Genomic DNA, 14,110 nt, shown 5'->3' with positions numbered 1-14,110 from the left:
GGACAGCAGTGGGGAGGAGTGTCCCCCCACAAAGCCACCCCAGCACTAGCAGTGGGGTGACCATGGGTGGCACTGGGTGCTTCCCCATGTCACCTTCAGCACCACTGCCACATCCTTGGGTCCAGCCTGGTGCTTTCCAAAGGAAAAGCTGGATTTAGGGCTCTGGGAATCCCACCCCAACCCAATGGACATTTTCCTGGATCCCTGTCCTCCAGGCCTGCCTGAGGTCAGCCCTTCAGGGGCTCTGCCAGGAGCTGGGGGGGCTCAAGGAGCCCTGGTGGCATCTCAGCCACCACTTGTCACTTGGCCACGCCTGGCTGGGATCCTGCCCATGCTCAACACCATAAACTGCAAATTCCACACTCACAAAGCCAAGGGGAAGAGGCAGGACCAAGAGAATCCCCCCAGCGCAGAACAGAGGCACAGTGGGTGTGATGGAGGTGTCACACAGGACTGGGCAGGGAGGGGACAGCCCTGGAGACCACATTTAACCAGTTGTTCTACAATTTCTGAGGGGCAGCTTGGGTCTCTGCTCCCTGTGACAGTGACAGGAATGGCTGGAGCTGTGCTGGGAGGTTTGGGTGCAGATCAGGGCAAGGTTCTTCCCCCAGAGGGTGCTGGCACTGCCCAGGCTGCCCAGGGAATGGGCACGGCCCCGAGGCTGCCAGAGCTCCAGGAGCCTTTGGGCAGCACTGCCAGGGATGGACAGGGTGGGATTGTTGGGGGTCTGGGCAGGGACAGGAGCTGGATCAGTGATCCCTGAGGATCAACTCAGGATATTCCACGATCCTGTCATTCCCCCAGCCAGATTTGCTGGAGGAAGAGGCTCCTTCTTGCAGCTCCCTCCAGCCCTCTGTGAAAATCCATTCCCATCAGGACAAAGGGATGTTAAAAATCAGAGGGAAGCATCCAAACCCTCTGCTGATCCGGGCCAGGGATGACTCAGATGGGAATGTGCTCCTGCCAGGAGCAGCAAGGCTGTGGAACAGAAATCATGGAGAGACAGCCAGGGAGGGACAGGGCCTGCCTGGGCTCCCCTCACCCACCTCCAGCTGACAACAACAACAATTTTTGTGTTTCCATGCTTAGGGAAGCAATTCCACAGCAGCACAGAGCACCTGGGTGCTGCTGTGCTGCTCCCACAGGGGGAAAAGGGAAGAGGGATTTTTAGAAGAAAACATAGGGATGGGGTATGGTGGAGAGCTCAGTTGTTGAACCACCACAAGGATGGGGACAGGGAATTCTTGGGATGTAGGGAGGGCTTGGAGCAACCAGCTCCAGTGGGAGGTGTCCCTGCCCATGGAGAGGGATGAGCTTCAAGCTCCCTTCCAGCCCAAATTATTCCATGATTCTGCTCCCTACAAACAAACATCTGCCCTGCTTGGTGTAACTCCCACATGGACGTTGATCCTTCAAGGACCAAACAGTGTGGAAGAGGTTTCACAGTAACTTCTGTGAGCCAGAGAGAAGTTTGGTGAGAGGATCCATGTTTACCTCTGAAAGAATTTCCTACCAAGGTCGTTGATAAAGAAACCAAAAAAGAAGGATAAATAAGAGAAACCTGCAACTGCCAGTTCCAATGAGCACTTTCACTTTCCTGACCAATGAGTAAAGTATAAACTAACGAGCTTTGTAGGAATGTATAAAAAAGCATGCATGCTGTAACAAAAAGAGGTTTGAAGCCTCCTGCAAACGGAGTGGGTTGCTTTGCAGGGATCAACCAGCTGGGGAAACCCAGCTCCCATCCAGCCCAGCAAACATTCCCAGCAGCCAGGGAGGTCGGAGGAAATGAGAGGAGACACCTCTCTGGCAGGGTGAGTCACTTGCCAGCCCATCACTGCCATCGCGTCCCGCTGCGGCCGTGCCACGTCCCATCAGGATGTCACAGCACGGCACAGAGCCCAACACTGAGCAAAACTAATCCAAGGAGACACTCCAGGGAGGGCTGGGAGTGGGGTTTGGTCTGTGATTCCTGCTCTGTTGGTCTGGGCTGTGAGCTGAGCACTGACAATTCCGTGTGGGAAACAGCAAAGCAGAAATGCCCCTCGGTCCGGGCAAACCTGGAGCGGGGTGTTGGAAATCTCTGGGAACAGCATGCAGAGCTCCTGCCAGGTGCCACTGTCCCCAAAGGCAAAGGGACAGGGGGAAAAGGGCAGCAGGACTGGCTGGGTGAGCCCTCAGTGACCCCAGACTGCCAGGGAAGGGGAAAGGAAGAAGGGGAAAGGAAGAAGGGGAAAGGAAGAAGGGAAGGGAAGGAAAAAGGAAAAAGGAAAAAGGAAAAAGGAAAAAGGAAAGGAAAGGAAAGGAAAGGAAAGGAAAGGAAAGGAAAGGAAAGGAAAGGAAAGGAAAGGAAAGGAAAGGAAAGGAAAGGAAAGGAAAGGAAAGGAAAGGAAAGGAAAGGAAAGGAAAGGAAAGGAAAGGAAATCTGTCTGCAAGCCCTCTGGCTGCAATCCTTCTCCAGCCTGCTTTTTGAGCAGGAAGAATGAGTGGAAGACCCCAAAACAAGCCAAGAAGGCATTTCCAGAAAGGAAACAAGGGAAAAATCCAGGGAAGGGACAGTGACAGAAACCCAGCCTGGTGTGGAGTTGGAGAAAGTTTTAGCTGAGGAACAAGAGGCAAAGGGAGCTTGGCTGGGAATCACTCCCAGCAGCTGCCACATGTTTCCTCCAGGGAAGTTTTTCTTGGGCCAAGAGCCACGCCTGCCTTGGGAAAGTTTCAATCTCTGTGGAATTCATCCCAGCACTGGTGTGGGACCAGGAAATGAGGGCCAGGCTGTTCCTCCCAGACCTGGGTGAGCTCATGGAGCCAAACCCAGCCGGTGAGTGCCACCAGCGGCATCTCCTGGGAGAGGACAAACCCCTGCCAGGTGGGATCAGCTCCATGGCGCTTGCACCAGGACTGGCTTCCCAAAACTCCACATCAGCTCCACATCCTGAGGGATTGAGCAGCTCTGCCCTTGATGTCAAAGCAAGGACCCAGGAGAGGTTTAAACACAGAGGTGAAACCACAAAGGTTTACAAACCCACCCACAGAAAAGTCACTTTTAGGTGACATCCTGGCAGTGCCACCACCCCAGACAGCACAAAAACCTCCGTGGCCTTCCCAAAAAAAAACAGAAATAATCAAGCTTTTGGGGCTATCTTTGCCCACAGATCTCTAAACACCAACACGAGGCACCTCCACAAGGGCTGGGCTCATTCCACAATGCTCAACCCATGTCCTCCAAACTCCGCAGTCCCACCCCCTGCCTGGCACCGCCCAGCCCTGGCAGGGGCACCCGAGGGGGCACTCACTCGCAGAGAAGGTGGCGTCGGTGTGCACGGGCGGCGTGGAGGGCAGGAAGGGCGGGTAGCCCACGAAGAAGGAGCGCAGGGAGCGCTCGGAGAGCAGCGGGGAGCGCTGGGCCGGGATGTTCTCACAGCTCCCCACGCTGTTGTGGATCTTGAGGTTCAGGGGCTTGTTCTTCTTCTTGACTCTGGGAGGGAAGAGAGGGAAAAGGAGGGAGAAGTGAAGGGAAAGGAGTTGGGGATGGGATGGTGGCACCCGTGGGATGGAAGTGCTGTTGCATCATCTCCCGTGTGATAATTAATGCAGCTTCCCCATGGGAATTCCCAATCCCTCCCCACCATCAAACAAAAGCAATTTTCACTTTTCACAACATTCCAGAGCTTTTCCTCTTGAGAACATGGGTGAAGAAAAACAACATTTGGTCCAAAAGCTCATCAGCCTCAGCCTTGCTGACCTTGTCCAATCCCCTAAATGGTCGCATTTAATGTCACTACATCAAATAAAGGGCCCAAGCAAGGGTGGGCTGCAGTGGAGAGTGTGAGGGGCCCCAAGAGAATCCCAGGAACCACCACAGGGCCATGGTGTGGACAACCCAAAACACTGGGTGAAGTTCCTCACAAATGAAATTCTGCAGAGCAGGAGGAGGAGTTGCCTGCTCTGTCAGTCCAATCTCCCTCCTGTCCCATTTTTCCACACTGGGACAAGGCCCAGCGTTGTTCTGCTGGCTCAGATGATCCCAAAGCTGCACCAGACTGGAAGGCTTTGGGATGCAGAGTGACTCTGGCAGCTCAGATGGGCCGGGCTGCAGGATCCTGGCACTCAGAGCTGCTCCAGCTCATCCACTCCGGCTGCCACGGAGTGAGGAGCAGAGAGAGCCCTGGGAAAGGCAGCTCAGCCCGCTGGGGATCTGCAGAATCTGGGACAGAGATCCTTGGAGAGCATCCTGGCACTGCAACACCTCAAGAATTCCTGGAATGCTCCATCCATAATCCCTGCATCCCAACTGGAGCACTGCATCCAGCTCTGTGTCCCAGCACAGGAGGGACCTGGAGCTGCTGGGGAGAGCCCGGAGGAGGCACCAGAGATGCTGCAAGGGCTGGAGCCAGGCTGGGAGAGCTGGGGGTGCTCACCTGGAGAGGAGAAGGCTCCAGGCAGAGCTCAGAGCCCCTTGCAGGGCCTGAAGGGGCTCCAGGAGAGCTGCAGAGGGACTGGGGACAAGGGATGGAGGGACAGGACACAGGGAATGGCTCCCAGTGCCAGAGGGCAGGGCTGGATGGGATATTGGGAATTGGGAATTGTTCCCTGGCAGGGTGGGCAGGCTCTGGAGCTGAGCATGTCCCACCACTCCCAGTGGTGCCCGGGGGCATCTGGCCCTGCCAGGCAATAGGAAATGGCCTTTAATGAAGAAAATTAAACCATCCTCTAATAAGTTAATTATTTCCTCACACAGGAAAGCTGCTGCTGTGTTTAGGGTGGCTGCAAGGACCTCTTTGGGCTCAGGATGGGGTGGATGTTCCAGGCTGGTCCAGCTGAGCTGCTCTCCTGTCTTGGAACTCCTTGGGGTCAGCCCCACAGCGGATGGTCATGGAGCCATGGAATGGCTTGGGTGGGAAGGGACATCAGAGATCATTAAAGGACATGGGCAGGGACACCTCCCACTGTCCCAGGGTGTCCCAGCCCCAATGTCCAGCCTGGCCTTGGGCACTGCCAGGGATCCAGGGGCAGCCACAGCTGCTCTGGGCACCCTGTGCCAGGGCCTGCCCACCCTGCCAGGGAACAATTCCCAATTCCCAATATCCCATCTAATCCAGCCTGGTGGCTCCAAATCCAGTCCATCCCCTGCACTGATGCTCTTCAACCCCAACCCCACCACGGGGTTTCCACTTAAAGTCCCAGCTCTGCTCCCCTGGCCTGGCCCCAGCCCCCCTGAGCTCAACCCCGGCCCAAAGCCCTTCCTGAGAGGCAGTGATTAAGCACTAATCTCGTTTTTTTCCACCCATAAATCAGTTCCAGACCAAATATTTACTGCGAGCATCATTTCCTCACCAAGCAGTGCTGCTGACAGCTCTCATTATTAGGAAGGATGAGTGATTTTGGACAGAGAGATATTTTTTTTTCCTCTCTCTGTTTTTTCAGGAGAAGAAAAATAATAAAGAATAATAAACACCAGGATCCAAGTGGGTGACTGGGCTGGCTGCCCATCCTCCCATGGCTTTGATCCCTGTCCTGAGGGAAGGGGGGCAAGGACTGAAGCCTGGAGAGGAGCAGGAGCATCCATGGAAAACTCCTTGGCACAGGGGTTCACAGGGACAGGGATCCTGTCCCCTGGCTTGAGGACAAGCAGTGTCTGAGGGACATGGAGCAAACCCAGCCTTGTTTGGGGCTTCTTGGGTAAAAAAGGGTCAAAAATCATCCTTGAGGCAGGAATGGAGGGTGAGGCCAGTCATGGGCACCTCATAAAGGACTTGTTGCCATGAGGGATCATCCATCCATGGATCCATGGATCCATCCATCCATCCATCCATCCATCCATCCATCCATCCATCCATCCATCCATAATCCATCCTAAACTAAACTACACTAAACTACCAACCAACAAAACAAAACCAAAACAAAACAAAAAACCCCAAGGTAAAACATCAGCCTAATTTCAATTTTCCATAGGGATAAGGCCCAAGACAGCCCTTTTTCAGGAAAGGGAGGCAGGAGTATGGAGCAGATATTTTTTATTTTGGCTCCAAAGGGTTTTGAGGGAGCAGAGAGAACCACACCTGGTCCATCTCAAGGCTTGGAGCTCTCCAAAATCTGGGAGATGCCCACAGCACCCTCCAGGGATGGCAGGAAAATGCCACCATGGGCCAAGGTCGGTCACCTTTCCGTCCAGATTTGGAGCAGATCCCAAAATCTGGACATCCCCACAATTTTTTTTCTTCTCTCCGTGGTTGTCCCACCCTCTTCCCTGCTCCAGGAGGCTCCAAATCTGGGTATTCCTGGGATTCTACCCCTCACTGCAGGTCCCCAGCAGCACATCAGAGTCAGCCCCTGCTCCACACAGCCCTTGGCTTCCCAAACCTTTCCCAAAATCTCAACCCTTGGCACAACGTGAGCACACCCAGCATCCCCCTCTCCTTCACCTCTCACCACCCCATAACCCTCTGCAGACCCAAATTCCTCATTTTTCCTCATTTTTCCTCCTTTTTTCCGTGGAGCATTGGGGTTAATTCCTGCCTCGGGATGCTCGAGAAAATCGGTGCAGACAGAGATTCCTTCTCAGATAGGCGAATGCCAACGATTGGGGCCATAATTTCATGCAGGAATTTGTTAAATATATAATGATGGATGGAAAAAAAAAAAAAAAAAGAAAACGGGGAATAAAAAAAATAATTAAAAAAAAAAAAAAAAAAGGCGAGCGAGTTTGAAGCGTTTAATGCAAATCCCTTGAGGTGTCAATCCCGCCTGGATGGCTCATCCCCGCCTGCTCGGTGGGATCAGTCAAACGCTTATCACCGGCTTGGGGAGGGGGAAAATAGAGGGTTTCAACAGGAGCTGAAAAACAGGAGCAGACAGCGCGACAAAGGGCCCGTCACCACTGCCAGGGGAGGGCAGGGAGTGACAGAGGGATGCTGCAGGAAGGGTGGGGATGATTGCTTGGGATTTCACAGAAAGGAGCCCGGGGAGGTTTTGCCCTGCTGGGATGTCCTGGGCTGGTTTGGTGGCTGGAGGAGCAGGATGTGCTGGGAGAAGATGGAATGTGAGGGTGGGCACAGTGGGATCTGTGTTTTACAGGGAGTAAAAATCCATCACAGGGCTGTGGTGCACCTGGAATGTGGCTGGTCCCAGAAAGGATCCCAAAGAGGACACCCCAACCATTCCCCAGCCCTGGCAGTGCTCATTTCCATTCCCAAGTCTTAAAAAAACCTGGAAATTGAGTCAATATTTTCAGGGCTGTTATACTTCTGGAGTATGGCTGATCCCAAAAAACATCCCAAAGAGGACACCCTCATCATTCCTCAGCCCCTGGCAGTGCTCATCTCCATTCCCAACTCTTAAAAAACCTGCAAATTGAGTCAATGTTCACAGGGCTGTGATGCTTCTGGAATATGGCTGATCCCAAAAAGCATCCCAAAGGGAGCACCCCAACCATTCCTCAGCTCTGGCAGGGCTCATCTCCATTCCCAACTCCTAAAAAACCTATAAATCAAGTCAATGTTCACTGTGATGCTCCTGGGATATGGCTGATCCCAAAAGCATCCCAAAGAGGACACACCAATGAGCCCCTGGCACTGTTCATCCCCATTCCCAACTCTTAAAAAGCCTGGAAATCGAGTCAATGTTCACTGTGATGCTCCAGGAATGTGGCTGATCCCAAAAAGCATCCCAAAGATGACACCCCAAACATTCCCCAGCCTCTGGCAGGGCTCATTTCCATTCCCAACTCTTAAAAAACCAGAAATCCAGTCAATGTTCACTGCGATACTGTGACACTCCTGGAATATGGCTGATCCCAAAAAGCATCCCAAAGGGAACACCCCAACTATTCCCCAGCTCTAGCAGGGATCATCTCCATTCCCAACTCTTAAAAAAACAGAAATCCAGTCAATGTTCACAAGGCTGTGATGCTCCTGGGATATGGCTGATCCCAAAAAACATCCCAAAGAGGACACCCCAACCAGCCCCTGGCAGTGCTCATCTCTTAAAAAACCCAGAAATTCCCAAATCTTAAAAACCCTGGAAATCGAGTCAATATTCTCAGGGCCGTGATACTTCTGGAGCATGGCTGATCCCAAAAAACATCCCAAAGGGAACACCCCAAACTCTGGCAGGGCTCATCCTCCATTCCCAACTCTTAAAAGTCCCGAAAATCCAGTAAGTAGCCACCTGCTCTGCAGGCATTTGTTGTCACTCCCATTCTTATTGCCATCTAAAAGAATTAAAACGGGTTTAATTTAAGATTGAGCCACAAGGCAGGAGCCAGAGCCAGGTAATGTTTTATTCACCACTTTGCTCCTCGTCAGCACACACCAATTTCCACACAAGCTCTTAAAGGAAGGGAAATAGAGTGGGAGAAAAAAAATAAAAATAAAAATCCTCTCCTCGGTATTTCAGCTGTAAAGGATTAAAGATCGCTGCAGTCTGGCCGGGATTCAGCCCCAAAGATCTGTGGCTTTTGGAGTGCTTTAATTGCACAACATGCCCGATTAAATCAGAGGAAGGAGCAGGTGAAGTGCTGCCCCCATGCCTCCTCCACCAGCAGCACCCACTGGAATGGGAAAAAAGGGAATAAAACACTCAGAATCAAGCACTCAGATTCACTCTGGCATTGTCTGGAATGGCAAAAAAAGGGAAGAAAACACTCAGATTCAAACCACTCAGATTCACCCTGGCATTCTTTGGAATGGTAAGAAAAAGGAAGAAAAGCCTTAGATTCACTCTGGCATTCTTTGGAATGGCAAAAAAAAAAAAAAAAAAAAAAAAAAAAAAAAAAAAAAAAAAAGGAAGAAAACATTCAGATTCAAAACACTCATATTTGCTCTGACATACTTTGGAATGGTAAAAAAGGGAGAAAACACTCAGATTCACTCTGGCATCCTTTGGAATGGGAAAAAGGGGAAGAAAATCCTCAGATTCTGGCATTCTTTGGAATGGCAAAAAAAAAGGGAAGAAAAGCCTTAGATTCACTCTGGCATTTTTGGAATGGCAAAAGAAAGGAAGAAAACACTCAGAATCACTCTGGAATTCTTTGAAATGGTAAAAAAGGGGGGAAGAAAACACTTAGATTCACTCTGACATTCTTTGGAATGGCAAAAAGGGAAGAAAAACCTCAGATTCACTCTGGCATTCTTTGGAATGGTAAAAAAAAAAAAAAAAAAAAAAAAAAAAAAAGGAAGAAAAGCCTCAGATTCACTCTATTCACTCTGGCATTGTTTCAGGCAGGAATGATTTGGTGGGAAGGGAGGGAGCTTGAAGGTGATTTTATCCCAACCTTGCCATGGGCAGGGACACCTCCCTCTGTCCCAGGGAGCCAGGGGCAGCCACAGCTTCAGTCTGTGCTCACAGGGAAAAATTCCTAATTCCCAATTTCCCATCCATCCCTGCAGTGGGAAGCCATTCCCTGTGTCCTGTCCCTCCTTGCCTTTACCCCCCTCCAGAATTTCTGCCACTTTTCCCTTCCTGTTCCCATACTGGCACACAGATGGCAAAATCCGACCTTTTTCTCAAATAAACCATTAAAAACCCCACCCTGGCTGAGGAGTCTGAGCATTCCCAAACGGCCTTGGGGATTTGGGATCACAACCAAAATTTGGGATCACAACAGCTGGAGCTGTCTCAGCACCAGGTCACATTTGGCACCAGGACAAACACACAGCTCCATGCCCAGTGCCACCCCACGTCCCAAATCCCCCTGGTGCACTCAGGGTGGCACCAGATTCTGAAGGATTTTCAGCACTCAAGGCTTTTGAACCTGCCTGAAAAGCTGAAATTCCTTCATTCTCCACCCAAACCTGAACAGGCTCCACACTCCTGAACAAGCTGGGCTTGAGATAAAGAAATAAACACAGAATATCCTGCAGATGTTCCATTTATCCTCCTCATTCCCATAAAGAGGCAACAATCCCTCCCTCCCTCCCTCCCCTTGGCCAGAGGAAAAGCAGCTCCTTCATATCAAAGCCTCAGCACTTAAATATTTATCCAAGTGCCTGTCCCCACTTCCCTGGGTGCCTGAATTTCCAGGCTCGACTCTGACTGATCTATTATTCCCTTTTCCAAGCACAAGGTGGAACTTTTTTATTACAGCTGCAAATTATGAAGCTGGGAGATTCTTTGAAGGGAGTTTGAGCCAAACAGGTTTTATCCCCCCTCCTCCTCCTCCTCCTCAGGGCTGCAGGAGCAGCACTGGGAGCAGACAGGGGCAGGAAGGAGCTGGCAGAGGTAATTGCCAGGATCCTGGAGCTGGAGCTGTTTCTCATTAAGCCCTTTCTGTTTTCTTGGTTGCCACCGTTACGTTGCTTTGAGGGCGCTGGGGGTGAGCTGGGGCCAGCCAGGGCTGCTGGGGATAAGTTTCCTTCAGATGGAGAAACTTCCACAGGGATTCAGCCCCTCAGTGGGGCACCCTGAGGGGGTTTCAACATCCCCGGACAACACAACCTCAGCCAGGTGGGGCAGATCCGCCCCAAACCTGGAATGGTTTGGGATGGAAGGGACCTTAAATCCCATCCCATTCCACCCCTGCCATGGCAGGGACACCTCCCATTGTCCCAGGCTGCTCCAATCCCTGTCCAGCCTGGCCTGAAAAACTCCCAGGGATCCAGGGGCAGCCACAGCTGCTCTGGGAGTTCCATCCCAGCCCCTCATCACTCTCCCAGGGAACAATTCCCAATTCCCAATATCCCATCCAGCCCTGCCCTCTGGCACTGGGAGCCATTCCCTGTGTCCTGTCCCTCCATCCCTTGGCCCCAGTCCCTCTCCAGCTCTCCTGGAGCCCCTTCAGGCCCTGCAAGGGGCTCTGAGCTCTCCCTGGAGCCTTCTCCTCTCCAGGTGAGCACCCCCAGCTCTCCCAGAAGAGGGATGGGTGGCCTGAAGACCACAGAGATTGCCACAGGACCATCCAGTGCCACCCCTGCCATGGGCAGGGACACCTCCCACTGTCCCAGGCTGCTCCAACATGGCCTTGGACATACCATGGATCCAGGGGCAGCCACAGTTCCAGAGCAGAGGAGCTCCAGCCCTTGGAGCACCTCTATGGCCTCTCTGGGCTCCCTGCTTTTGGTTTTCATCCCATTATTGCCAAGGAATCCCCTGGAACTCTTGGGCCACCACTGAAGGTCAGGAGAAGCTCCCACCAACATCCTGAACACTAAGAAGGGAACAGGGGAGCTGCTCCCTGACTGGAAACAGAGCTGGGCAGGGCTCAGGCAGTGCCAAGCCCACCAGTGGTCATTCCCATCCTGGCCAGCACTGCCCACAGCCCTTGCCCTCCCCGTGCCCTCCCTCCCAGCCAGGAACGCGGTGCCACCTCTCCCAGGATGCTCATCCTGATCTAAATTCATCCTCACGCCCGTCTGGCTTCAAAAGGAGCCTCAACTCCTCATTAAAGGACACGGTGAGAAGTTTCTCCTCTGAGCACGGCTCTGGATGGAATAGCAGGGCCGTAATTAACATTAATGACACTCCTAAGGAGCGCCGCAGCCCAGAGCAGCGGGATCGTTCCAGCGCAGAGCCAGGTTGGAGCGGGGGCCACTCATCACTGTCACCTCACGGTGTGCAAAGCATCCTTTGGGGAAAGCTGGACACATTCCAGGGGCTGTGCTCAGCTCCACAGTCCGGCAGCAGCAGCGAGATTAATCAGGGGGATGATTTGGAAGCACAGGGAGAGATGCTGCTCGTTTTGCTCTCCAAATTCCTGTACTGCCCCTCGCTGGAGTTCCAGGCTGGGCTCTGGTCTCGGGATAAATAACAGCATGGAGATCATATGTCGCAGTCATTTTTCCGTGAAAAATCTTTTCTTTAGGATTTTTTTCCTCCTGAGAAGCTGAGAAGCCTCAGGAACAAAATGTAAACAATGATTATCTGCTGCTGTGGAATGCAACAGGTGCATCTGTGATTGGGCTCATGTGGTTGTCTCTAATTAATGGCCAATCACAGTCAGATGGCTCAGACTCTCTGTCCAAGCCACAAACCTTTGTTATCATTCTTTTCTATTCTTAGCCAGCCTTCTGATGAGATCCTTTTCTTCTATTCTTTTAGTATAGTTTTGATGTAATATCTATCATAAAATAATAAATCAAGCCTTCTGAAACATGGAGTCAGATCCTCATCTCTTCTCTCATCCAAGAACCCCTGGGAACACGGTCACAATCATGGAATACTTGGAAATCATGGAGTCTCCAGGTCCTACATCCACACAGGTTTTAAAACTCACTAAAAGTGGGGATCCACCCCTGCTCTGGGCAGCTGTGCCAGTGCCTGACCACCCTTTCCATGAGGAATTGCCCCAAAATCCCCCCTGCCCCTGCCCTGGCCCAGCCTGAGGCCGTTCCCTCTGCTCCTGTCCCTGTTCCCTGGAGCACAGCCCGACCCCCCCGGCTGTCCCCTCCTGTCAGGAGCTGTGCAGAGCCACAAGGGCCCCCTGAGCCTCCTTTGCTCCAGGCTGAGCCCCTGCCCAGCTCCCTCAGCCTCTCCTGGGGCTCCAGCCCCTTCCCAGCTCCGTTCCCTGCCCTGGACACGCTCCAGCCCCTCCAGGTCATGAAGGACCCAAAAGTGCCCCCAGGATCTGAGGTGTCTCACAGGGGACGGGCCCTGCCCTGCTCCTGCTGCCCCTCAGGGCTGGCACAGCCCAGGTGCCAGTGCCCACCTTGGGAAGAGGCTCCATATGGATCATTTCCACACGTTGGGCACGTCCTGCTGCATCCACCTGCTCTGCAAACATCCATCTCCCGCTCGTGCCCAGTGCCAGGAGCCCACCTGCCTTTCCAAAGCTGGGCAATGTCACAGGAGCTGCCTGGATGCTCTCCTGAATCCTGCCCATGCGGAACATCCAACCATCGATCCACCAGGTGCATGGGAATTGCTACAAGGGGAAACGTCATTATTATCAAGGTTGAGGAGCAGCAGAATTAATGATCCATCAGGGCCTGTTTAGGAACAGCTTAAATGATTAAATCTGAGGCACAGTCCAAGCAGGGGCTGCTCGGTGGGCTGGGGATGGTGGAGAAGACCTCTGCTCCCAGGGTTTTGGAGCTCTGGGATTCATTTTTTTCACCTTTGGGCCCTCTGCTCCCAGGTTTTTGTGGGTCTGGGATTCAATTTTCACCTCTGGGCTGTCTGGTCCCAGGTTTTTGGAGGTCTGAAAGGACAGGCCTGAAAGACACAGGATGGGTCTAAGGAGGGCTTAGAGGAAGGAGGACGGGTCTAAGAAGGGGTCCGTAGATGAAGGATGGTCCAAGGATGAGTCAAAGGACAAAGAGTCGGTCAGAGAAGGAAGGATTGATTGATCAAAGGCCAGGTCTAAGGAGAGGTCCAGGAATGAAGGACAGGCCCAAGGACAGGCCTAAAGATGAAGGAGGGGTCCAAATAGAGGGGAAAGGATCTAAGGATGGGCCAAAGGGCAGAGGATGGGTCTAACATGGAGTCCCACAATAAAAGGTGTGTTCAAGAATTGGTCTAAAGATGAAGGATGGGTCTAAGGACAAAGGAAAAGTCTAAGTATAGGCCAAAGGATGAAGGATGGGTCTAGTGAGGGATCCCAGGATGAGTCCAAGGACAGGTCTAAAGAAGAAGGATGGGTCTAAGGATGGGCCCAAGGATGATGGATATGTCTAAGTACAAAAAAATCTCTAAGCACAGGTCAAAGGATGAAGGATGGGCCAAAGGACAAAGGCCAGGTCTAATGAGAGGTCCAGAGATGAAGGATGTGTTCAAGGGCAGGTCTAAAGATGAAGGACGGGTCTAAAGATGGGTCCAAGGATGATGGGTGAGTCTAGGTAGAGGTCAACGGGTATAGGATAAAGGATAAAGGATAAACAATAAATGATAAAGGAGAAAGGATGGGCCAAAGGACAAAGAACAGGCCAAAGACCAGGTCTAAAGAGGGGTCTAAGGACGAAAGATGGGTTCAAGGGCAGGTCTAAAGATGAAGGACGGGTCTAAATATGGGTCCAAGGATGATGGGTGGGCCTAGGTTGAGGTCAGCAGATAAAGGATGGGCCAAAGGCCAGGTCTAAAGAGGGGTCCTAAGATGAAGGATGGGTTCAAGGGGAGGCCTAAAGATGAAGGATGGGTCTAAAGATGGGTCCAAGGATAATGGGTGGGTCTAGATAGAGGT

The 14,110-nt window shown here is 52.2% G+C and overlaps 1 protein-coding gene across 1 annotated transcript in view; it reads right to left on the bottom strand.

Moving 5' to 3' along the window:
- The window catches only part of KSR2 (kinase suppressor of ras 2), an 83,866-nt gene that overhangs the window by 46,676 nt on the left and 23,080 nt on the right, over window positions 1-14,110 (bottom strand). The window contains exon 6 of the mRNA XM_058816946.1: window positions 3,294-3,475. Within this exon, the coding sequence (XP_058672929.1) occupies window positions 3,294-3,475 (182 nt within the window). The remainder of the gene's footprint in view (window positions 1-3,293; window positions 3,476-14,110) is intronic.

Source organism: Ammospiza caudacuta, chromosome 18 (genome assembly GCF_027887145.1).
Source record: "Ammospiza caudacuta isolate bAmmCau1 chromosome 18, bAmmCau1.pri, whole genome shotgun sequence".
Classification (NCBI taxonomy): Eukaryota; Metazoa; Chordata; class Aves; order Passeriformes; family Passerellidae; genus Ammospiza; species Ammospiza caudacuta.
This window is presented reverse-complemented; position numbering and strand designations above follow the sequence as displayed.